The sequence below is a fragment of the Elephas maximus genome, chromosome 27, assembly GCF_024166365.1.
Source record: "Elephas maximus indicus isolate mEleMax1 chromosome 27, mEleMax1 primary haplotype, whole genome shotgun sequence".
In the NCBI taxonomy this organism is placed as follows: Eukaryota; Metazoa; Chordata; class Mammalia; order Proboscidea; family Elephantidae; genus Elephas; species Elephas maximus.
Window position 1 is genome coordinate 22,657,594 of NC_064845.1, and position 25,552 is coordinate 22,683,145.

The following is a 25,552-nucleotide window of genomic DNA, read 5'->3' on the forward strand; positions in this document are numbered from 1 at the left end:
GACCATTATGATCCATAGGGTTTTCAGCAGTAGATCACCAGGCCTTTCTTTCTAGTCCATTATACTCTAGAAGCTCTGCTGAAACCTGTTTATCATATGGTTGGGATGGCTTCTGGTTTCTGATTGAAAGTCGTAGAGAGCTGGAAATAATATCACCCCTAACCTGGCCCCAGTGAAAAGCTGGACAAATAGTGCTTGAGCTAAAGTGTCAGACAGTGTACTCGCCCAGAATCTGGGGAGGGACAGACACCTGCAGAGAGAGAGGCAAAATGAGAGTACTGGCTTAACTTTGGCAAGACACAGCAGATAACTATAGAAAGAGTTCAACTGAGGTAATTGTTGAATCGGTAGAGACCAAGCGCCCAGTGGTGCTGTGGTGGTGCAGTGGTGAAGTACTTGGCTGCTAACCCAAAGAGTGAAACCCCTGGAAACCACAAATATAGGGGAGATCCATACCTGTTGCAGGCCTTTTCTTCATGAACTCTATGGAACAATCAAAGAAAATTTCTCCTGTGGTGAAGAACAGTAAAGAACGGGGAGGGAAAACCATAGCCACAGCAGGAGGGACAATAAACTCCATCTGAATTTTTCTCCCTTTTCCTCCTGTGGAACAAAGCTTTGTTCTCTGGAGGCAGCTGCAGCAGTCACCGTTGTCCCTAGGGAACACCCTTTCCCATTTCTCACCCCCTCATGCCAGGATGGGGCCCTTGTGGCACAGTGGTTAAGAGCTTGGCTGCTAACCAAAATTAGGAGACATATGAAAAAGAAGGGAAAAAAACTGCCAAGAGACAAAGCAGTGATTAGAACCAGACATAGATATGACACAGATGTTGAAATTATCTCACAGGGAATTTAAGATAACCATAAGAAAAAAAAAAAAAAAAACTTTTTTTTCTTATGATTATGATTAATTTTTTTTAATTTTTAATTTTTTTATGATTAATATGTTATATGTTAAAGACTAATGGAAAAACTAGAAGACATGTAAGATCAGATGGTTAATTTCACCAGAGAGGTGAAAATTATAAGAAAGAATCAAATGAAATCCTGGAAATTAAAAAACACAACAGATGAAAAATGCCTTTGACAGGGTCATCAGTAAAAATTGGCACAGATAAGAAAGATAGGCCTGTAGAAATTACTCAAACTGAAACCCAAAGAGAAATAGGAATGAAATAAACTTAACAGAAGTTCAAGAGTATGAAATAATACATGCAATTGGAATCTGAGAAAAAGAAGAAAGTATGAGGCAGAAATATTTGAAGAACTAGTGACTGATACTTTCCCAAAATAAATGACAGATGCTAAACCATAGACCCAGGAAGCTCAGAGAACACAAAGCAGGGTAAATACAAAAAATTGAACAAAACAGAAAATCATGTAGTCATATATAAATGGCTAAAAGCAAAAAACAGAAAATATTAAAGGCAATGGGAGGGGGCACATTACATACACAAGAACAAAGATAAGAATTAGAGCAGAGGAAAGTGATCTTTACCATGTTGAAACAGTGTTTTTTAAAAAAAAAAAAACCTGCCAAATTCTGTACTTAGTGAAAACGTCTTTAAAAAAAATACAGAAGAAATAAAGACTTCTCAGATAAACAAAAACCATGGCAATTTATTGCCAGCAGACCTACCCTGCAGAAAATGTGTTGTTGGTTATCTGACATAATGAGCGTGGTAACATAGACCCTGAATCCAGACAAAGAAGTGAAGAACATTGGAAGTGGAATAAATGAAAGTCCAGTGAAATTCTTTTTCCCTATTTTAAATTGTTCTAAAATGTACCTATCTGAAGCAAAAACAGTGCTGATATGTGGTGCGTTTATAGCATATGTAAAAGTAAATATAGCATGTGTATGTAAACCCTAGATAAGGGGTCAGAAAAAGTTTTTCTTCAAGGATAATACAATGAGTATTTTAAGCTTGCAGATCACCTGGTCTTTCTGCAACTACTCAACTGCCCCTTGTGTGAAAGCAGTCTTAGACAGTACATAAACAAATGAGCATGCCTGTGTTTCAATAAAACTTTATTTACAAAACACATCACTGGCCCATGGGCCAGTTTTCTTAACTCTGCTCTAGAGCAACCATTAAAAAGATGCAATAAAGAGAAATAATATTTCAGTAGAGATGTTCAATTGGAATCGTAAAATATCCTCAGTTAACTCAAGAAATAGAATAAAATGAATAAAAAAAGAAATGAACACATGGTACAAAAACAGATGGAGTCGATACTAAATAGGTAGTGGATGCTATCTTTTAAACCATTCATATCAATAATCACATGAATGTGAATAGCGCAAGAACACTGGTTAAATTGACAGATTGTCACAAAGGATGAAAAGTAAGAAGCAATTATATGCTGTGTACAAGAAACTCACTTTAAATAGAAAAGTAGGCAGAATAATGCATCCTCCAATAGGTGTATGCTCTGATCTGCAGAACCTGTCGATATGTTACATTTGTTGTTGTTAGGCACCATCAAGATGGTTCCAACACACAGTGACCCTGTGTACAGCAGAATGAAACACTGCTGGGTTCTGCGCCATCCTCACAGTCGTTGCTGTGCTTGATCCCCATCCTTGCAGCCGCGGTGTCGATCCATCTTGTTGAGGGTCTTCCTCTCTCTCACTGACCTTCTGCTTTACCAAGTATGATGTCCTTCTCCAGTGACTGGTCCCTCCTGATAACGTGTCCAAAGTACGGAAGTCTCATCAGTTTTGTTCAGCCTCCTGGAAGTCCATGGTATATATTCAGTATTCTTCGCCAGCACCAAAGGTGTCAATTCTCCTTTGGTCTTCCTTATTCATTGTCCAGCTTTTGTATGCATGTGACGCAGTTGAAAATACCATGACTTGGGTCAGGCGCCTTCCTCCTCAAGGTGACATCTTTGCTTTTTAACAGTTTGAAGAGATCTTTTGTAGCAGATTCGTTCCACGTAATATGTTGTTTGATTTCTTGACTGCTGCTTCCATGGGCACTGATTGTGGATCAAGTAAAATGAAATCCTTGACAGCTTCAGTATTTTCTGTGTTTATCATGATGTTGCTTGTTGGTCCAGTTTTGAGGATTTTTGTTTTCTTTAGGTTTAATCTATACCAAAGGTTGTAATCTTTGATCTTCATCAGTAAGTACTTCAAGTCCTCTTCCCTTTCAGCAAGCAAGTTTGTGCCATCTGCATATCAGGTTGTTAAAGAGTCTTCCTCTAATCCTGATGCCACATTTTTCTTCAAACAGTCCACTTCTTGGATTATTTGCTCAGCATGCAGATTGAATAAGTATGGCAAAAGGATAAAACCCTGATGCACACCCTTCTTGATTTTAAACCGCACGGTATCCCCTTATTGTGTTCGAACAACTGCGTTTTGGTCTATGTACAGTTTCCCAATGAGCACATGTTCTAGAATTCCTGTTTTTCGTAACGTTATCCATAATTTGTTATGATCCACACAGTTGAATGCCTTTGCATAGTCAATAAAATACAGGTAAATACCTTTTTGGTATTCTCTGTTTCAGCCAAGATCACCTGACAGTAGCAGTGATATCCCTCCTTCCACTTCCTCTGAATACGGCTTGAATTTCTGGCAGTTCTCTGTTGATGTACTGCTGCAACCGCTTTTGAATTATCCTCAGCAAAATTTTACTTGTGCGTGATGTTAATGATAAAAAAAATATGTTAATGATATCATTGGATAATTTCCGAATTCCACTGAATCACTTTTACTTGATCTGGGCACAAATACAGACCTTTTCCAGTCTATTGGCCAGGTAGCTGTCTTCCAAAATTCTTGGCCTAGATGAGTGAGTGCTTCCAGTGTTGCATCCATTTGTTGAAATATCTCAATTGGTATACCATCAGTTCCTGGAGCCTTGTTTTTCACTAAGGCCCTCAGCACAGCTTGGACTTCTTCCTTTCAGTACCATCGGTTCTCAATCATATGCTACCTCCTGAAATGGTTGAACGTTGACCAATTTTTTTTGGTACCGTCAGTATGTATTCCTTCCATCTGGTTTTGATGCTTCCTGCATCGTTCAATATTTTGCCCATAGAATTCTTCAGTATTGCAACTCAAGGCTTCAATTTATTCTTTAGTTCTTTTAGCTTGAGAAATGCAGAGCGTGTTCTTCCCTTTTGGTTTTCTAACTACAGGTCTTTGTACATTTCATTCTAATACTTTGTCTTCTCAAGCCGCCCTTTGAAATATTGTACTCAGCTCTTTTACTTCATCGTTTCTTCCATTCACTTTATGTTACAGTACGTGGCAAAAGGGAGTTTACATATTTGATTAAGGTTAGACACCTTCAGATGGGGAAATTGTCTTGGATGAGTCCATCATAGCAGAAAACCTTTCCTAGCTACCATCAGCTAGAAAAGACAACAGAAGAAGAGGCAGGAGAGATTGAAAGCATGAAAGGGTCTTGACCCACCACTGCTGGCTTTGACATGGAGCAAAGGAGTTATGACGCAAGGATTATGGGCTGTCTCAAGAAGCTGGGAACAGCCCTTTGCTGGGAACAACAGGGAAATGGAGACCTCAGTCCTGCAACCACAGGGAACCGACTTCTGTCAACAACCTGAATAAGCAAGGAAACAGATTCTCGCCTAGGGCCTCCATCGAGGAATAGAGCTCTGCCAACACCTTGATTTATCTCTATGAGTCCTGTGATGGACACTTGTTACCTACAGAAATGTAAAATAATATATTTGTGTTGTTGTAAGCCACTAAGCTTGTGATGATTTGTTACAGCAACAATGGAATACTAATCCAAAAGACAAAAGGTCAAAAGTAAAAGGATGGAGAAAGTTATACCGTGAAAACATTAACCAAAAGAAAGCTGGAGTTGGAGTAAATTGTGTTAGTATCAGACTAAGCGGACTTTAGAACAAGGAATATTATCAGGGTTAAAAAGGAACATTACATAATGATAAAATGGTCAGTTCTCCAAGAAGCATAAAAATCCTAAATGTATCTGCAGCCTGCAGTAGAGCTTCAAAATGTGTGCAGCAGAAGCCGATAGAGCTGAAAAGAGCCTAGACATAGGGACAATTGTAGTTGTATAATCTGACATTTCTCTCAGTAAGGATATGGAGGTGTCTCTGCCTGCTTTATCAGGTTGTCCTGTGATTAGATCCTAACTGATTTCTGTGCCTCCTGTATCCCCTTACTTCAATCCATCCTTCACAAAGCAATCAGAATGACCTTCTCAAAAAATGAATCAGATCATTTTTTATCATTTTTCAGTGGCTTCTCACTGTACTTGTAAAATCCAGACTTCCTTTCTTCTAAAACATACTAAGTTCTGTGACCCCTCCTTATCCCACAGACCTTACCTCATACTGCTCTACCCTTAGTCCTCCAACCATCTTGGCCTTTTTCCCACTTCATTTCTAAAAGGCAGCTTTGGCTGTACAGCTTTTTCATAGTGTGACCTTTGCCCTATATGTTCAAATGACTGAGCTTTTTTCTTGTTACTGGAGTTTCAAATTAGATATTGTCTCTCTCCTTAGCAAGCATCCTACCTTCTCCCTGTCATTGAATGTCCGGTTATTCTGCTGCATTTCTTTAGAGCTCTAATAATTATTTGAGCTTATTGTTTATGAATTTATTTGCTTGTGTGTGTGTGTGTTTCCTCTTTCCCTCAACTTATTTTTTTTTGTTTATGATGCTACTTCCAGCCTGTAGGACAATGCCTGGCACATAGTAGACTCTCGATAAGTATTCATTGAGCAAATGAATCAAATGAGAATAAAATATCAATGAGCTTTAAACATCATAGATTGTTACACTTAAGATGGTATGATAATGGTATAATCATTATCACTATTGATGTTTTTTTTCCTCGCTGTCATTTTTTACCTTGAAATACCACAAGAACATGTCTAATCGCCTTGTATCCAGTTCCCTTCTCCTAAAATCCAGCCTCAAATTACTTCTATATCCTGAAGTTCAAGTGATCATTTAAAAACTGCAAATCTGATCATGTTCTGCTGCTTCTTAGAATCCTTTCTTCACTGGTTTCCCATTTATCTTGAGGTGTAAAGACCAACATCATTAACATGGCCCTCGTGGAACCTTTGTCTGTGCTAAGTTCTAGTAAAATGCTCCTTGTGCTCCTCTCTTCCTCTTTCTGCCTTTCTTTTTTTGGTAAAATTGGGACAGTAAGGGAAGAGTGTGGGGAAACTGAATGATTCCTATTCATCCTGAAAATATCTTAGTTCAGTGTCTAGAAATGGCTTCCTTAAGCTCCCTAGACTTGGTCAGTGAACCATCTTCTCTCATACGCTGTTATACCAGGGAATGTAACTTTGTAACATTTTTCAAAGATGTCATTCTGTATTGCCTTGACTGTTGCTCTCCTCTGTAGGGACGTCAGGGATGGATTTTGAGCTTTTGTTTATTTCTGTCGTCAGCACTAGAACAGACACATAGTAGGTGCTCAACACCATGCTTGTTGACAGAATTAAAGTAACTGAAAAACCTATCACATAGTTCAGGTGTATGACTAGAAGTTCTGATTATTAATCAGGGTGCATTTACAGTTTGTCTAGATAGCTGTTTGTTAGTTTGGATAAAATGCTAAATAAATAACTACTTTGAATGCTGTTTTTTATACTCTGTAAGGACATTTGAATTTTGTACATTCCACTTTCGCTAGCAGGCTTAAAGAAGTAGTCATTATTTTTCACAAGTTTCTGTTTATTCTCAGGTTAAAAAAAATTACCTCCATTACTGACTAATTTACTTTATCATAAAACAGTAAATTGAAATGACTTTATGAATTTAGAATTTATTTCCTTCTTTGGAAATAATATCTTGGTAGTAAAAATTTCTTTAATGTTGTAAAAATAATTTGCAAAATAAAACCTATATTTTTGTATGGATCAGTTAAAATACTTTTGAATTTTTTTTAAGTTGGAGAAATTGGTAAACATTTTTTAAAATTTTATATTGAATTTGAAGACTTTAGATCACCACATTTTAATGTGATTTAGATTCGTAAATCTTTTGTAAGACTTAAGAACTCTTATCCTTGGGTCTTCACCTTAGCTTTGGAACTTCGTAGTTAAAATGTCCGTTATATTTTTTTAATTAGCTCTTTCTTAAAAAAAAAAAAAAAAAAGTCATTGAGTTAACTATAATTTTAAAGACATAAGTAGGATTATTCTTTTCATGGTTGGTAATTTACATCCTGCAAATAGTTCCTACTTGAGTTTTTCAGGTACTAAAAAGGCAGGTCACTAAGAGTTGGAATCGACTTAGTGGCAGTGGGTTTGGTGGGTTTGGGATCAGTGGCTGCATCTTTATATTTTAGGAGACCTGGTCTACTGGTTGTTAAAGCAACCTTAAGGAATCTAGCAGTGATTGTAATCGATAGTGAAAAAGGGAAGCACCCAACAGGAATCTGTTTTGTACAAAAAGATGTTTTCTCTTTTTAGACATTGAGGAAAAAGAGTAATTTTGGTTGATATGAATATTTTATAACTATAATTTAAAGATTTCTAGAAAATAAAATAGGACTTCAGTATCAGATATGCCCTATTCTACTTAACAAATAATAATTTGTATATTACTTTTTCTATAGGTATTTATTTAGGCACTGAACAAATAATTTAACGTGAGGGTTAGAATTTCCTGAGTATTCATTGGATTCTCTCTGGAAAGCTGTTTTTTGACTGGGGGGGGGTATTGCTCATATAAATTTTTGTAAGAGTAAGTAGCACAGCAAGAAGTGTCCATCAGCCAAAGTTTAAACCAAAGTGTTATTTGTAACTTTATTAAGATGAAAATGTACTGAAAGGGCAAATTATATAATCATTGGGCTTAATACTGTTTCCCCAAGTTTCAAGAAATATTTTCAGTCATTCTTTGTTAACACATTTACTTCTCAAAAAGCTCTTCTCAGAATCCACTTTGTTCTTTACCTACTTAGTCTAAAATTGTTTTTCATAATTGTCTAAATTCTAGTATTGGCTTTGGGCAACTATCTTTTGTAGGAATGTGCATTTGAGGCCCAGATGGTCAGCAGTAGGACCACACAGGTCAGTAGCAATGTTCTGCTTGGCAGCTTAAGACTGCACCACTCCCCCCGGCCCCCACCCCATAAGCGGGGTCCGTTACTGGTCGTGTTAAGTTAATGAGCAGAGTTGGCGTAGCTCAGCGCAGTCCGCTGCTGCTGCTGGAAAATCAGGTCAGAGCTCGTGCTTCATCGACAGTAATAAATGATGACTTATAAATAGATAAATAGCTGCTATCAAGTTGACTCTCACTCGTGGTGACCTTATGTATGATAGAAGCAAACATTGCCTGATCCTTCATCATCCTTATGATCACTGTCATGTTCAAATCCATTGTTGCAGCTGTTGTGCCAATGCATCTCACCAAAGGTCTCCCATGCCCTCAATGACCCTCTGCTTCACCAAACATGATATACTCTCTTCCAGAGCTTAATCCCTCCTCCTGATGAGCCCAAAGCAAGTGTAAGACAATATTCTGTTGTGATCCATTAGGTTTTTATTGGCTATTTTTCAGAAGTAGATCACCAGGCCTTTATTTCTAGCCTCAGTCTGGAAGCTCTCCTGAAACCCGTTCATCGTGGGTGACCTTTCTGGCATTTGAAATACCAGTGGTGTTGCTTCTGGCATCACAGAAACTTGCCAGCTGGCACAGCATGACAAACTGACAGACAAGTTGTGGGATAACATATAGAATGCTCAATAATTTCTCTGCTTTGAGCAAATTAAATTGCCTCTACAAAAAGAAGCAGTAACCTTTGGCACAGTTGTGGTTGTCATTAGTTGTCACTGGGTCAGCCACACACCTTGTCCATTTTGGAACCGCTCAGTAGTCCCTTGTTCTGTTCGAACAACTGCCCCTTGCTCTGTGTACAGGCTCTGCATGAGCATAGTTAAAAAAAAAAACAACAAAAAAAACGGGTGTTCTAGAATTCCTGTTCTTTGTAATGTTATCCATAATTTGTTATGATCCTCACAGGTAAACACTTCTGGCCAGGATTCACGACATCAGCAGTGGTACCCCTCGCTGTACTTCCTCTTCTGAATCGAGCTTGGACTTCTGGCGGTTCCCTGTAGATACAAGGTGGCAGTTGTTTTTGAATCATCTTCATCACCATTTTGCTAGCATATGATAAAATATTGATGATAAAAAAATGATACCGTTTGATAATTTCCACATTCTATTTGATCACCTTTCTTTAGAATGGGCCTGAGTATGGGTCTCTTCCAGTTCATTTGCCAGGTAGCTGTCTTCTGAATTTCTTGACATAGATGATTATGTCCTTCCAGCATTGCATCCGTTTATTGAAGCACCTCAACTGGTATTCCATAAATTTCTGAAGCCTTGTTTTTTTGCCAGTGCTGTCAGTGCAGCTTAAATTTCTTCCTTCAGTATCAGCAGTTCTTGATCGTATGTTACCTCCTGAAATGGTTTAACATCAACCAATTCTTTTTGGTACAGTGACTGTATGTATTTCTTCCATCTTCTTTTGATGCTTCCTGCATCATTTAATTTGTTGCCCATAAATCCTTGAGTAATACAACTTGAGGCTTGAATTTTCTCTTCAGTTCTTTCAGTTTGAGAAATGCCAATTGTGTTCTTCCTTTTTGGTTTTCTAACTCCAGTTCTTTGCACATTTTATCATAATACTTTACCCTGTCTTCTTGAACTGTCCTTTGAAATCCTCTGTTCAGCTTTTTACTTCACCATTTTTTCCCTTTGTTTTAACTACCCTGCTAGTTAAAACACTCTGAGGGTGTGTATTCAGGGTCATCCTTTGGCTCTTGTGGACTTGCTTTGATTTTCTTCAGCTTCTATTTGAACTTGCACATGAACAATTGATAGTCTATTCTGTAGTCAGCTCCTGGCTTTGATGATATCAAGCTTCTCCATCATCTCTTACCATGGGCGTAGTTGGTTTAATTTCTGTGTAACCCATCCTGCGAAGTCCACGTGTGTAGTTGTAGGTTGTGTTGTTGGACATCTCTGGCACTTGTGGTTGGTATGTGAATTTGGTGGGTATTAACCTGTCCCTGACAGTGCTGAACTTCAGCATAGATCTCAAAATCTTCTTTTCAATGATGAATGCAGTGCTGTTCCTCATCGATTTGTAGCTGCCACCCCAGTAAGACCATGTATTTATTGGATTTCAAATGACCAACACTAGTCCATTTTAGCTCACTAACGCGTAGGATATCCGCCTTCAAGTGTTCAATTTCATATTTGACAACTTCCAATTTTGCTTGATTCATACTTCGTCCATTGCACCTTCTGGTTACTGATCAATATTTACAGCTGTTACTTCTCATTTTGAGCTGCACCACATCGGCAAATGAAGGTTTTGAAAGGTTTACTCCGTCTGCATGATTAAGGTTGACTCTGTTTGAGGAGGCATCTCTTCTGCCTGCCCATCTTCCACCACCCATCTGTCAGTTTGTTCTACTCTGGTGACTTGTGTGTCCTATGATGCTGGAAGCTACACCACCGGTATCTCAAACACCAGCAGGGTCACCTGTGATGAACAGGCTTCAGCAGAGCTTGCAGACTAAGACAGACTAGGAAAAAGACCTGGAGATCTGCTTTTAAAAACCAGCTGGTGAAACCGTATGGGCAACAACAGGACACTGGCACAGTAGGCTATTATAAATTTGAACTAGGAAAGAACCATGGATCATCAAAATAGGAAACCTTTTGAAAGGTAGAGAGTCATGGGCCCTACCTATGATTAAATCTAAAACCCCCTTTCCCCCTCCCCCATCTCTCTTTGCTACTCCCTCTAAGGCTCTCTCTCTCCTACTCTGTCTCTTACACACACGTACACCTGTCCCCAGGTGACTTGGATGATCAGAAGGTTCATGAATTTAGTCTACTCTGGTCCTACCCCTTCTTGTAATAATCGTGGATGGTAGAACCAAGAGATTAGTTTTGCCTTAGAATCCTAGTTTTTTAAATTCCTGATTCTTTTCTGATATGTTAAGTATCTTTAAGTCCATGAAATAACTGGAAAAATGACAAATATGCCCAGAAAGGATGATCACAGTAAGTAGCAGTATTCGTATTATGTGTTTTGTTACCTGTTACCTGTTACCTTGAATTGGGTAGTGACACTCAGGATCATCTTTGAAATTAGTCCTTGCTTCCATTCAGTTACAGAATCACTGATGAATTCTTCTTGTAGTTTTATTATGTTATTCTGATGCAAGTATAATACGAATATATACATGTGTACACACATGTACCTATATGTATATACACACATATACACATATCCACTTTATGTGTTTTAGTTTATATATTCCTAGATTTGATTATGGTTTGTTTTTTTATCTACATTTTATCATCCCGTGAAGCATTTGTATATATTAAGCTCATGAATTAAATGGCTTTGTATTTCAAAGATGTAATTTCATTAAATTTACCATTTTCCCTGTTCTCTCTCTTTATATCATATATGATGTTTGGTACGATCATTGTCAGGGAGGATATTACAGGGACAACTCAGTTCCTAGTTTTATACGATCTGTGTATAATTCACAAAATAAACTTGTTGTTAATTAAAAAAGATTTTCAGAAATGATTTTTTTAATTACTAGGAGAAAAGTTGCAATTTTCAATTATTTAAGTTAATTTATCTGATCACATTTACAGTGTGGCTGTTCTTAACTTTGCTTTCAGCTTAGTTTGAACAAGACTTTTTCCCCTTACTACTAATGTTACACACGCTTGGTGAGGATTGTCCAACAATTCAGAGATAAAACCTTTTCTTTATTTTGTCCTACTTTTCAGAATCTGTACCTAGTATGATACAGCAGTCTCAAACTTGATGTTTTTAGTTGTAAACTGAAGATACATTTGAGTAGGTGTGGTTATTTATGGTGGTATCCTGGCTGTTTTTAACTTAACCTAGTTTAAAATCTGTGGTCCTCCCTTCATGAAGCAGATGTGTGTGCATAAAAAGCACTCTAGAAATCTCTTGTAAGCCTGCGCTTAGCGTGATTTCAGCAGTGCACGGATAATAGAAACCATAAATGCCTTTAGCTAAACATGACTGCAGTTTAAAGCTAAAGGGGAGTGCGGAATTCCACGTGCCAGACTCTGAAATCCCAGTCACAATTACATATATTATTGGCTTTATAAACTATATACATAAATATTAGAAATTCAGTGGTCTTTGTATCCACATTTAAAACAATGTGATGACCAGCATACTTTTTCACATCAACCAACTTATTTTAATTGTGAATGTTATAAACTCATTTTACAATGTTACTTAGAACTAATGAGAAAAGATATGTAAATTTCAAACTGTAATGGCCACAAGTGTAATGAAATGTTCTTGTAAATATACAGTTGTATAATATGTTATACACGTATATGTATATTGCTGTGTATGTAATATATGTTATATATTGCATGTATTTTATATATGTATTCAAAATTTATTAAATATGTCCAGATTATTAATTTGTATTAAAAATTGAAATACCTTTAAAATCTCCACTGTATTTAAAAAATTTAGTCTGAGTTAAATTACTTTTCAGGCAAGTAAAAGGAAGTCTGTTATCTTAAAACACACTTACATGTTTCTACTATTTGGTCATTTAAAGGTCTTTGTGTAAGATGACTTTAGTGATGTATTTATGTGTATGTCTATCATCGAGAAAGAGCCTGTGTTACAGTTATGGCTACCTGATGACTTCTTTCAAGAATCAGAACAGCAAGTAAGAGTATCATATTAAACTCTCTTGCACCCTCTGTTGTTATTTTTGGGTAACACGACACACATGTTTCCATGATTGTACTGTCATTAGACTTATTAAAATGCCTGAGAAAATTGATCCTTAGTTTATTTTAGTTACCACAAATTAAAATGAATGCTAAGGTAACATTTGTTATAATTTTTAGTTGGTATTTTGTTGTGTTATAGATACGTTTCTGTCATAGGACAACATAAATGAAAGGTGAACCTTTTCAGTTTATCTTCAGTTTTTCCTAGTTGCCAGTTTTTAGCCGCTGCAAATGTTTCACACAAACAAGAATCTTCTACAGGAGGTAGCAAGCACATTGTATATGCAGTTTTCCAGAATTGCAGATTTTCTCTGTTCTTTTGTAAACCTTTCAATCGTCAGACTTAGTTTCCTTCCAAAATAAGGGTCTGGAATCGCCCATACTAAAATTAAGAATTTATAACTGTAAGGAACAGATGTTTTCATAAACATTTGCTATAATTAATTTCAACTAGGGGATTGAAGGAACAAAGCCGTTTTTCCAGCTTCAAAACTTTATTGCCTTTTCCCCATATAGCAAACTCTGAGATCTTTTCTATAATATTGTCAGTGAAACAGTTGTACTTCCTTATTTGGTATGTTTTTGAGGAAAAAAAATTGCTTTTTTTCCTTATTGTGATCCTTTACACCATGAAGGTTACATTAAATGTTGATTTATTCATGTGGAAACAGTTATAAACTGAAGACAACCTTTATAATATATTATCATGATAAAACCGGGTGGTTTAAAAAACCAAAAGTCTGTTAATTATTTGAAGGACTTTATGTGTGAGCTGATAAATATCAGCACACAGAAAGAAATATTTTATCGGTGAGGTTTAATGTTTCATAGTCTTCCGTTTTGAGGAGAAATAAGGCTCAGACTTTAAATGTGTGATATAGTGGTTATTCGATGCTGATTACGGAATGCTTCACAGGAAATGCCTGCTGCAAGCTGTTAAACGTGTGTTGTATGAAATTTTCTTTTACTAATTTATTTTATTTTATTATGTTACCATTAATAGTTGTGGTTTTTAAAGAAAATGAAGTGTGTTGTATGTGTAATTTTAATGATGTTTTCAAAGAATCAGTGGCATATATTCACTTAGGTTGATTTTTGAACATTTATCCATGTTTGGATTATTTTCATCTGTAAAATTCATCACCATTTTGTAGTGTTGTAATACATTTTATGACTTTGGTTTAAAAAAAAAAAAATCCCTGTAAGTGTACTTTGAAAAAAAAAAAAAAAAAGGTAGTTGAAAGTCCTGTGAGTTTGCTCGGTTCCATTCTTGTCCTCCTGAATACTTCGGCACAGCTGCAAAGATTTTGAAGAGAACCAACCTTCTCAACTAATCTGTCAACTATAAAATGTGCAGAGAAAAATAGGTAGCTGCCATTAAAATTACATTTTGGCTTTCAATAACCATTTAATGAGTAGCATAATTATATAAGTATGGTACCTTAAGTGCTATACTCAATAATTAAAAATAATCTCATCTTTAAAGTGAAAGCTCTGTAATTACTGTTTGACTTAACCAGGACCACTGTGATGATATCCAGTGTCACCTTAGGTTGTTCAAAGTGGATTAAAAATATAAATGAAAATCGAATAAATTATTAAGCTTTAAATATCATAAAAATGACTATAATGTGATGCTCGTAAGTTATATTACAAGAATTAGTAGTATAAAATGTAATCTTTTTGTTTCAAAGAATAAATGATGTATTTAATAGTAAACTGTGGTTTCATAAGAACTAGACTTTGATTATATACTTGACAAACTGAAACTATTAAAATTAAATTTTTATCAATAAGAATATATATTTTACATTGAGCCATTGGTAAACATTTTTTTTCAGCTTCTTTAGTAAATGTATTTTTATTTTGTAGCCTTTAAACTGATAGGTATGAATATGTTCCAAATTTGGTTTTACAAATATTCCAGTTTCTTGAGTAAAAATGCCTTTTTTCCCCAGATGCTTGATAGGACTATAGGAGACACACATACCTTTTGATGTGGTTGTTGTGCTTTTCATTTGTTAAACTACTGAACTTTTGACCACAGTTAAAACATAAAGTTTTAGAAAAAATGTTAAGCTGTATTAAAATCTCATTAAAATGCATTCTCGTTTACCACCTTTCAAGTCTGCTTTCTGTTTTACTTCTTTGCTTGATGTATATTCCTACAAAATGGAGAAGTGAGGGCTGGAAAACCTTTCAGGGCTGCTCTCTGCCTGTTCTCTTTTGCTTACCATAGTGGTTAGAATGGGTGACTTGGTCACTAAAAAAAAAAAATGGCTATGTTTATAAATTTTAGTGTATAATTAAATACATGTATGATTAAATGATTTATAAGTTTCAACTTTGTATATGACTCATAAGAAGAGATCCCTGTACTATACTTCATTTGTTCCTGTTAGTGATTACTTTCGTTATATTACTGTTTAGTTTATGAGTTGTATTACTGTTGAGTTTTGGCATCAAAATTAATTTTTTAAGTACAAGACCCTGATTACAAAAGATAATTTGGGGGGAGGAATAAGAGGGTATACTAGGTTTGACCAGTATAGTGCATAGAACTGTAACACAGTCATTTTTTAATTGAAATATTCAGTTATAGAATCTTCATTATTCAGTATTTTAATTTTTTTTTCAGGTGATGCAAACAAAAATGGAAGAACAACAAGTTCTACTTTAGACTCTGATGGGACTTTTAATTCCTATAGGTAGGTGATGAATACACAGATATGTAATTGTACAATAAAGTGTACAAGGTATGTAACCTTATAAGATTCTGATCTTAGAACAGTAAGGAACTGCTACCTGTGTTTAGAAAATATGACGAATGTAAAGAATATTGTGATATGAAATAGTTCTGCAGACTTAAATGAGGAATGGAAAATGCAACGTTCTGAGTTCTTGAGGAAATCAACTTTTTTTAGATATTTGTTGTTATCCTGTAGTAGGGTAGTTGGAATAAGTGAACATGTAACATTAGGCTTCATTATAAACTGTGTCTGTTTTTATTTTTTCAGTATGTCTATTACAGTACTCATCGCTTTCTTTTAAGTTCTCTGCTAAAACACAGTGTGTTGCTCATGAGAGCCTGAGAGAGCTTAAAATGTAATTCATGGTTAAATCAAGTGCTGTTTGTTAATATCTCGTTTGGCTCTTCAGCAAACGGCAGTTACATCTCTATTACTGGTTTTTAAAAAAGGATACATAAGTTAAGAAAACATGTATCTACCTAGCATTTTGTTAATATTCTCCTCATATTTTGAATTTATAACAGGCAATCCTAGGAAGAAGAGCGATTAAAATACTTTTCCCAATAATATTTGGTTCATATGGTGAACCAAAGTGGTATAGGAACTCAGTTATTCTCAGAAAATAATACACTTCCAGTAATGATATATTTTGGCATTATAGATGGCAACAAAAATTCTTAAAGAAATATTTTAATTTGGAGTACACTGTCCTTACGGTTCATTAGTTCTGATACTTGTGTAACAACACTATGAAGTATACACAAGAACTGCTGTACACTTGGAAACTCATTGGATCATCAAGCTGAATCTCCTTTTATATAATCAATATGAAATCTGTGCTTAGATAGTTCATATTTTTAGGTGTATATATATTCTGTATCCCTAACTGAAACTGTCATTTGTTTCTCCATAGCTAGCCTTTTAAAATCTAGAGAAGCATCTTGTATACAGTGGGCACTTATTGAGAATGTGGTAAATGAGAAAGTTTTTACAGTTTATGAATTCCAGAAATGGGATGGTAGTTGAAACACTTGACATCTTTATTTTATACTAGTTGGAGTCTGTTTAAGTAGTCAGTTGTTCAAGTATCACGGTACTTTAAAAGGCTTATGTTCCCATAGTGTTTTGATAGGGTATTAGCAAAGCAGTAAAGCTCATGTTTTCATTTTATTTTCACTGTACCCATCTTACCTTATTGTCAGAATTCACTGAATCCTTCTTTTGCCCTGAAGTGTAGTATAAAACTTGAATTTGACATAGTAAATAATAGGTAAAATTCCTCACCTGATCAGGGCACAACTGTAGTACCCCCCCCCCCAAAAATGAGTAGGAAAGATAGTTGAATAAATATGCATGATTTGGCATGTAACTGAGAAATATTAATATGATAATATATATAAAATTTATGGTGGTGATATCATTATTAGGTATAAATACTATAAAAAATAACCAAGACAAAAGGAAAATAAGGATGTGTTTCAGAGGAAGGAACATCTCCTCATGTATATAAATTTTGTTGGCAAATTATATTTTACAATTACATTTGTAAGGTAGCTAATTATAGTAAATAATGGACATAATAGAAAGTTAAGAAAAATGTGTCCATGTTGAAGGCATGATATTGTCCTGTAGTTTACTTTGTCCTTGAATAGTTTGAAAATTAAAGTACCTTAGCATTATTGAATAATTATATTTTGAAAATGAACTTCTAATGCAACTTTGCACAATAAATACTAACATTGTTAAATAATATATTTTTAATCAATGCCTGTCACTGTTGTAGTGTTAGGATATTAATTTATTGTTGTAATTAAAAAAGGCATGATAAAACCTCAGGTAGTAAACTATATAAAAGCAGGCTTTTAATTGTTGGAAGCCCAGTGCTATTGTTAAACAATATTATAGTGTATTTAAGGTGTAAAATGAATATTTTTCTACTCAATAGGCAATAGCTCTTACAATATAATGAGCTACTTGTGAATTTGACACTTAGATTAAATGCAGAATTCATAGAAGCACAGCTCTGGGGTATATTTTCATATTAAAGTTAACTGACAAAACCTAGAAATGGTTACAGAATTAAACCAAAATGGCAACAGAATTGTCAGTAAAGTTTACTTTTGAAAATGAACTTTTTTTTTTGTTGCCATTATAGCTCTTTTAAACTAACTAGAAATAAGTTATTAGAAAAATGTAAAAGTCCGATACTCCAATCCTTAAACATCTTTTAGCCTAACAATTCGATCTTTGTTATTTAAACTGCCTCAGAAACCCTACCCCTTTTTTTTTTTCTTCATATTTGGAAACCCTGGTTGTGTAGTGTTTAAGAACTACTTTTGGCTGCTAACCAAAAGATCGGCAGTTGGAATCCACCAGCTGCTCCTTGGACAGCCTATGGGGCAGACTACTCTGTTCGGTAGGGTCGCTATGAGTTGGAATCAACTCATCGACAATGGGTTTGGCTCTGGTTTTTTGTTTGTTTGTTTATTTGTTTGTTTGTTCGCATTTAGATAGTTCAGGCCATAAGCCTAGCACCAGCACATCTAAACTGTATGCCCTGTGTTCAGGGTGAAGGTGAACCTTACTTTTGCATCTGTAAGAGGGACATTGTACAGGCTTCCTTCTCACAGCTGTTTTAAAGACTGAGATGCCTTCATGAAAAGCCATGGTATTAGTGCTCCCCTTATGGAAGTTGGCAGCTTGGTTTCTTTAACTTTCATTTAACCCTTCAAAGCCTGTATCTTGTAGCATATGTAGAGGTTTTATTATCTTGTAAATTCAGTCTTAAATTGGTCACCCAAACTTAACGTCCTTTCTATTATTTGTATTACTGTGTCCTTGTCTTAGATTGTCAGTTTCAAGAGGGCATAGTCTTTATTTTGTTTTGTTTTAAATAATATCTAAACATAATCGGTTGATTCAAATCTTGGCTCCAAATACCGAGGAGACTTTGAGCAAGTCTCAGCCTCAGTTTCTCATCTTTGAAGTGGGAATGATAAAACGTAGTTGTAGTGAGTTGTTGATGGGATAATACCCACTGCCATCGAGTCAGTTCCAACTCACAGCAACCCTGTAGTACAGAGTAGAACTGCGCCATAGAGTTTCCAAGGAGTGCCTAGCGGATTCGAACTGCCGACCTCTTGGTTAGCAGCTGTAGTCCTTAACCACTATACCACCAGGGTTTCCTGATGGGATAATAAATGGCACATGGTAAATGCCAAATCAGTGTTGGCTGCTATAGGCTCCTAGTCTGTCCTTGTCATCATCATTAATCTTTTGATATTTTAGAAGTTTTTAAAAGTGCTCTAATATAAAGACACAAAAGGAATAGAAAAAAAAAGTCTCCTATAGAAAAATAACTTTGTCTATGAGCAGAAAGGGAGCTAAGAATGAGCTTAAGTTGAGGTTTGTAACTCTGAATCTCTGATATAGTATTCTAGGTTGTCTTTGTATAATGAATTTGTACACTTAGTAAAAATAAAAGGCAGATTTTTTTTTTTCTTATAAATTCAGGGATGGATTTCTGGAACTTTGACAGATAAGGTTGAAATTTAAAATTGAGGGACACTAACTATAACTAACTATAGTTTTATGTGCCTAATGCCCATAGATGTGTTTTCATAGACTAAAAAGATGTTAATTTCGATTTTTTTTTTTTTTTGGTAGTTCTGCTTCACTGAGTCAGATAGAGTACAGCTGCGTTTAACTCCTAAGGCACCAGCACGGTTATTGTATGATGCCTGAGTAATAGACCAGATCTTGTATGGGAAGTTTGGATTAAAATTTGATTGTACATCTCCCGACTAATTTGCAGATGACATGTTAAAAATGGAATTTTAGAAGAATTGAGAAGACATTATTAATTTTATGAAATGTATCTTGTACTTTTTAAAGACCAGGGTTAATGTTTTCTGTCAAATTATATAGCTTTCCTTATTTCTCATTTAACCGTTAAACCTGAAAGAACCTTGCTGGGTAGGAAAGAAGAGAAGTAGTTTTCTGATTAGCAATTTGCAGTAGATGTTTAGCTTAGTGACTGTAGCACGGCGCCACATGGTAGAAGGAATATTCTCTTCCCACCACTCCCCCTCCTCTTCCCAAGGGCAGCTGACCTTCTCCTCGCCAAAGAGGCGAGCCCCTTGCCAGCACATATGACTACAGACTATTACATTAATCTGTTTAGCTGTAGTACCAGCTGCTTGCATGTTTTTAATTATCTTATTAGATGGTATAACAGTGACCTATGAAATAAAATGAAGGTGAACATTTTCAAACTTTCCCTTTTTTACCCTGTGTTCCTAAATCTCTTTATTGATCAAATTATAACTTTCTACAAAGGTGCATAGGAAGTCTTTATGGTTTTTGAGTCAGTGCAATGCTTCAAGCTACTACATTTTATAAGGTTTTAATGTTAAAATTCCCAATATAGAAAATAACTTTATTTTTGCCTCATTTATTAATAAGATTTAGGTTGTGTTTATATAGCCAGATATCAGTGATCAACTTGTGTTGAGTCCATTTAGTGGGGAAAAAAAACTGAGGCCAGTTATTTGGCACTATGTGGTAAGTTAAAATTACTGTTTAATTTTCAGACATCATGTTGGCATTGTATAAATGTCATAGGGTAGAATATATATCGCTGTAGATCATTTTAAAATAAATTTGTACATTATACTTAACTGTGATCTTCTAGATTCTATATTTACAATAGTAAATCACATGGCATTATTCGTGAACATTTTCCCAAACTGCTGTTAGGAAAAATGTACTATCTTCCGGATTTTGACAGTTGGGTGATTTTCAAATAATACTTGGTAAATGCAATATTGACTAAAAGACATAGTTCAAAATATTAACAGCCAATGGGTGTCAACTTATAAGTCAGAGTCAGTAAAGTGAAGATTATAATAATTGAGGAACTCAGGTTTTGAATTAAAAACCAAAAATTATGTAGCTGCAACAAGGATTGCAAAATACGTACAAGTTTCTTTTGTGTTAAAAAAAAAAAAAATTAAGATCCTAAAACTGGAAAGGTAGATTGACTTGAGACTTGAAAAATCTATAAAGACCTTGCATACTTGTATACTACACAATTATATGTTATTTTTGTAGAAAGAAATATTCATATTCCTTGGCTTCTTTTGTCCCCCTCTAAAGAAATTCTGTATTTCTTATTTCAAAACAACTTTTGTTGAAGAAGCAAAGGAATCTTTCCCCTATTAATATATTTTGTTTTATTTCTTTTAGGGAAGAGAGAGAAAAAAAATAGCAATAACACTTGGGTCTAAAATGTAGAGTTCAATTTTTTTTATATTGATCACTGAATCAAAGGCTGTTGAAGTTGATAAAAAATGTTTGTTTTAGTTTATAATTTGTTTTTTCTTTTGAATCTAAAAACCAAACCCGTTGCTGTCGAGTCAATTCCAACTCATAGAGACCTTATAGGACAGAGTAGAACTTCGCTGTAGGGTTTCCAAGGAGTGCCTGGTAGATTCAAACTGCCAACCTTTTGGTTAGCAGCCGTAAGCAAAGTCTTTTACTAAATAAGAAAAAATACGTTAATTTGTATTCTTCTGAATGATTGAGTAAATTTGAAAAATTAGGCTTCAAGTTGTATCACAAAGATTTTTACGTATCCTGTTCCATAGGAAGAAACCCCAGTGGCCTAGTGGTTAAGTGCTATAGCTACTAACCAAAAGGTTGGCAGTTCCAATCCACCAGGTGCTCCTTGGAAACTCTACGGGCAGTTCTACTTTGTTCTATAGGGTCGCTGTGAGTCGGAATTGACTCAGTGGCAACAGGTTTGGTTTTTGGGGGGCGGGGGGTTATTTCATAGGAAATCAATATTTTGAGAAGATGTAGGAAATATTCTTCATCTGTTACATATATTTTTGGCATAATACCTTTTTTTTTTTCATTTGTGTGTAAGAGAGTCATACGTCTCATTGAAATGAAAATCAAATGATTCAAAACATCAAAATAATAGAGGAGGGATAATAGGGCAAAAGCAATACTTGGAGAACAAGATTTAAAATTCAGAAAAATGAGTTATGGTTATTTTCTTAGGATGATATGACTTTGCTAACCTGTTATTTAAAAATACAGGGTCAATTTAATTGCCAGAAGTATCACGAGGGGTAATAGAGACCTATTTGAATTTCCCACTCGAACCCCCCATCCCCCGACCATCCAGCCACCTGAAGTTCCTAAGACCTTGTCATTTTAATTACTGTCCCAGGGCTTCACAGGTTAGTTAGCAGAAGGGGAAGGAGGCCTAGAATTAGGATTTCTTTTCAGATTCCTAGAGCATTGCTTTTCTTACTTTGTTACCTGTATTTTGTCAAGAATCCGTGTAACACTTAAACTCTATAAATTCTTAAGAATAAATACATGACCTGGGGGAATAATTTGGAAAAAGCACACAGATAGAAATAAAAGAGTTTACACCTAAGCTCCACCACTTATTAACTAGGTAACCTTAAGAAGAAAAAAAAAGTTGGTTTCAATTTGATTCTAACTCAGGCAACCCCATGTGTGTCACAGTAGAACTGTGCTCCCTAGGGTTTTTGATGGTTGATTTTTAAAAAGTAGATTGCCAGGCCTTTCTTTTGAGGTGCCTCTGGGTGGACTTGAACCTCCAACCTTTCAGTTAGCAGCTGAATGTATTAACTGTTTGCATCACCCAGGACTCCTAAGTAACCTTAAACCACACACACGCACGCAGGAACCATCTGCCACTGAGTTGATTCGAATCACTAGGACCCCATGTTCCCCAGAGTAGAACTGCACTTAATAGGGTGTTCGAGACTGTGATTTTCAGAAGCAGGTTGTCAGGCCTTTCTTCTGAGGTGCCTTTGGGTGAGATCGCAAAGTGCCAACCTTCAGTTAGTAGTCAAGCACTTAACCGTCTGCACCGCCCAGGGACTGGTTACCTCCGTTTAAGAATCAGATTTATCTATACTTATCTTTTTTTTTTTTTTTAACCTATAGATTTTATAGGAGGAATTTTTATATAACCTGTACATATATTTAGCCTCACAATTTTATTATCAAGTTTTTATATTTCTTGTTTCTGTATTGGCTCAAGAAACATCAAGAACTTTACAGTTAAATGATAATTGCAAAGAGCAAACAGTGGGTAACTTTTGCATTTTCCAGGAGACCAAAGTCAGAATATTACCTTTTGTTCTTATCTGCATGATGGGGGCGCCTTTGAGAGGAGAGGGAAAAAAATCACATTTGAGTGATGAATATATCTTCTTGAAGTGAAATTTATTATTTTTTTATGATAATGGATCTGGTCACTACGCTTCTTTATAATATGCAGTCTTTTTGAACTAATTGATCACTTAAGGCTCTGAAAATATGTTACCTTCTCTTTAAAAAATTAACTGTTTAGCAGTTTTGTTTACATTAATGTACTGAAATTAACATAACACAAACCTACTTGAGCATACATGTTACAATTTGAGTTTCTTTCCTTCAGAAGCCCCTTCAAACCCTTTTTATTATCTGTAGCCAGGCTTTAGAGAAAAAAACAAATCATGTTTGTTTATTTACATAGTCAGCTACAAGCCCCATCATCCAGGGGCTGTATAAATGTTTATCTTTGAAAAGATAGGCGTAGGTTTGAAATACGAGGTTAAGCTGCTCCGAGTCTGAAGGTCCCTTCCCTGGACTTCTGTTTTATCCCACCATTCAAGTTGAAATTCTCTGTTATTAGCCCCATGGGTCATCATTTGTATATTAGCATGCTGTACTTTTTTAGGTATGGAGGTGAAATATACAAAAATCAGTTAAGTATGTGGTCAGTAACATTGAAGTGTGGTACTTCAAGTACTGCATAGAATTACGGTTCAGAATCAAAATTTACAGTTTTTTTTTTAATTTTATAGTTTATTGGTTTACTTGTGGTCATATAGTTTATATAATGCTTAATTTCTGATTTTTGATGCGTTGAAAATTGGTGGTTCTCAAAGATGTGTTTAAGGGAGAAACTTCCATAGAATATTTTAATAGAAGTCGATATTCAATATTTGTCTATTTTCTATACCAAATTGCCTTGCCTTTTTTGGAGGAAAGTGGCAATGGTTAGTAATCTTATTTTTTCACTTGGCTTTTTCACCCAGAGCATTTACAACTGCTTTTCCAACATTGGTTCTCACAGTATTTTTTTGCTTGTTTGTTTTTGTTTTTTGTTTCGAGAGAGCTAGCATATCTTCAGTCAATCTGCAAATCTGTACTGAATACCAGTTATAGGCAAGCCAGTGTACTAAACCTCCAAGACTCAAAGAGGAATAAAACACAACCCCTGCCCTTGGGGCTTTCATCATCTAAATTCATGATCTAGCAGGGGAGATAAACATGGAAGCCCCTAAGATGCTGACTGGTGTTTCAGTGGGGACACTTAACCAAGATCTAGGAGAAGACCAAATGGGATAATTAGAAGGTGAGGGGCGTGGCCATGGGTGGTGGTTTGCTGGGCATCCTGTAAGGGCAGGAGTCTTTGGGGAGGGGAGCGATGTAAGCAAAGACAGCCTCCATTTTCTGCTCGGTAGCAAAGCTTGCTTTCTTTTTTTCTTGGTTTCTTTTTGCAGTGTTAGAATGAATAGATTTGGTTAGACTTACAGTGCTTAGTGACAAAATTATACATTTTATAAAGAAAGCTAATATGACCCACATGACATGGGCATTTACATGTATCTATTCCATTTCAGTGACAGTATTGCTTTGCATAGATGGCTATTTTGATATTAAGATGTCTTAGTTCAGTGTATCAGAGATATTTGGTAAATTTGAATCTGTGGGTAAACAGTTTAACTGGGAGTTGAAAATGTATACTTTAAGTGAACACAGTCACACGAAATTATTATGACATAGTTGTTAATGATACAATTGAGAATGGGTGTTAGTATGCCTAGATATATGGGAAAAAATCAATAAAGCAGCTATGGAACAAAAAGAACTTGCTAATGAGAGAATATTTGAAATTTAAAAGATGTCTTAGTATCATCTGAACATATGGACATGGTTTTTCATCCCATGATTATAGATGCACTGTTCTGAGATGGATATAAAAGTGGCTTAGTCTGGTTGACATTTTCTCAAAGTTTCAACGACTCTATTCCTGTCTACTTGTTCAGATTAGGAAACAGACAATTCAGGTGTCACGTCCAAATCTCTCAGCCCATGACAAGCAAAACAGGATATTTGAACCCCATCTCTGAATTCTCATTTCAGTTTTCTAAATATGCTTCTAGAGTTTAAGTTCGCTCAAGCAGCAGAGCTCCACGTCATTGGTGACAACTGATGCAGTCTCTAATTATCTGGATTTTGTTCAGTAATAAGTTTATAATCTGCAAGGTAACTACTGTTGTTTGCTGCCCCGTCCTACCCTGTTGGACACAGGTCCATGCACAGAGCCTGTTTCTCTTTTCTGTACTCTGTGTCGGTTCAACGTGAACTGCTTTTCCACAGAAGATATTTGGGAGTAGGTAGAAAGGAGACCCCCACGTGTCTCTCAGTGTGTCATACTGTGGGGGCTTCTGTGTTGCCATGATGCTGGAAGCTATGCCACCAGTATTCAGATACCAGCAGGATCACCCATGAAGGACAGAATTTAGCTGAGCTTCCAGACTAAGACAGACTAGGAAGAAGGACCCGGCAGTCTACTTCTGAAAACCATTAGCCAGTGAAAACCTTATGAAGAGCCGCAGAATATTGTCTGATATAGTGCTGGAAGATGAGCCCCCCAGGTTGGAAGGCACTCAAAAGATGACTGGGGAAGAGCTGCCTCCTCAAAGTAGAGTCGACCTTAATGACGTGGATGGAGTAAAGCTTTCGGGACTTTCATTTGCTGATGTGGCACGACTCAAAATGAGAAGAAACAGCTGCAAACATCCATTAATAATTGGAACCTGGAATGTACGAAGTGTGAATCTAGGAAAATTGGAAATCATCAAAAATGAAATGGAACGCATAAACACCAATATCC

At 35.7% G+C, this 25,552-nt stretch overlaps 1 protein-coding gene across 1 annotated transcript in view; it reads left to right on the plus strand.

Moving 5' to 3' along the window:
• Nucleotides 1–25,552, plus strand: part of TBC1D5 (TBC1 domain family member 5) — a 446,909-nt gene that overhangs the window by 130,721 nt on the left and 290,636 nt on the right. Inside the window, exon 3 of the mRNA XM_049870673.1 lies at nt 15,447–15,516. Coding sequence (XP_049726630.1) covers nt 15,447–15,516 — 70 coding nt within the window. The remainder of the gene's footprint in view (nt 1–15,446; nt 15,517–25,552) is intronic.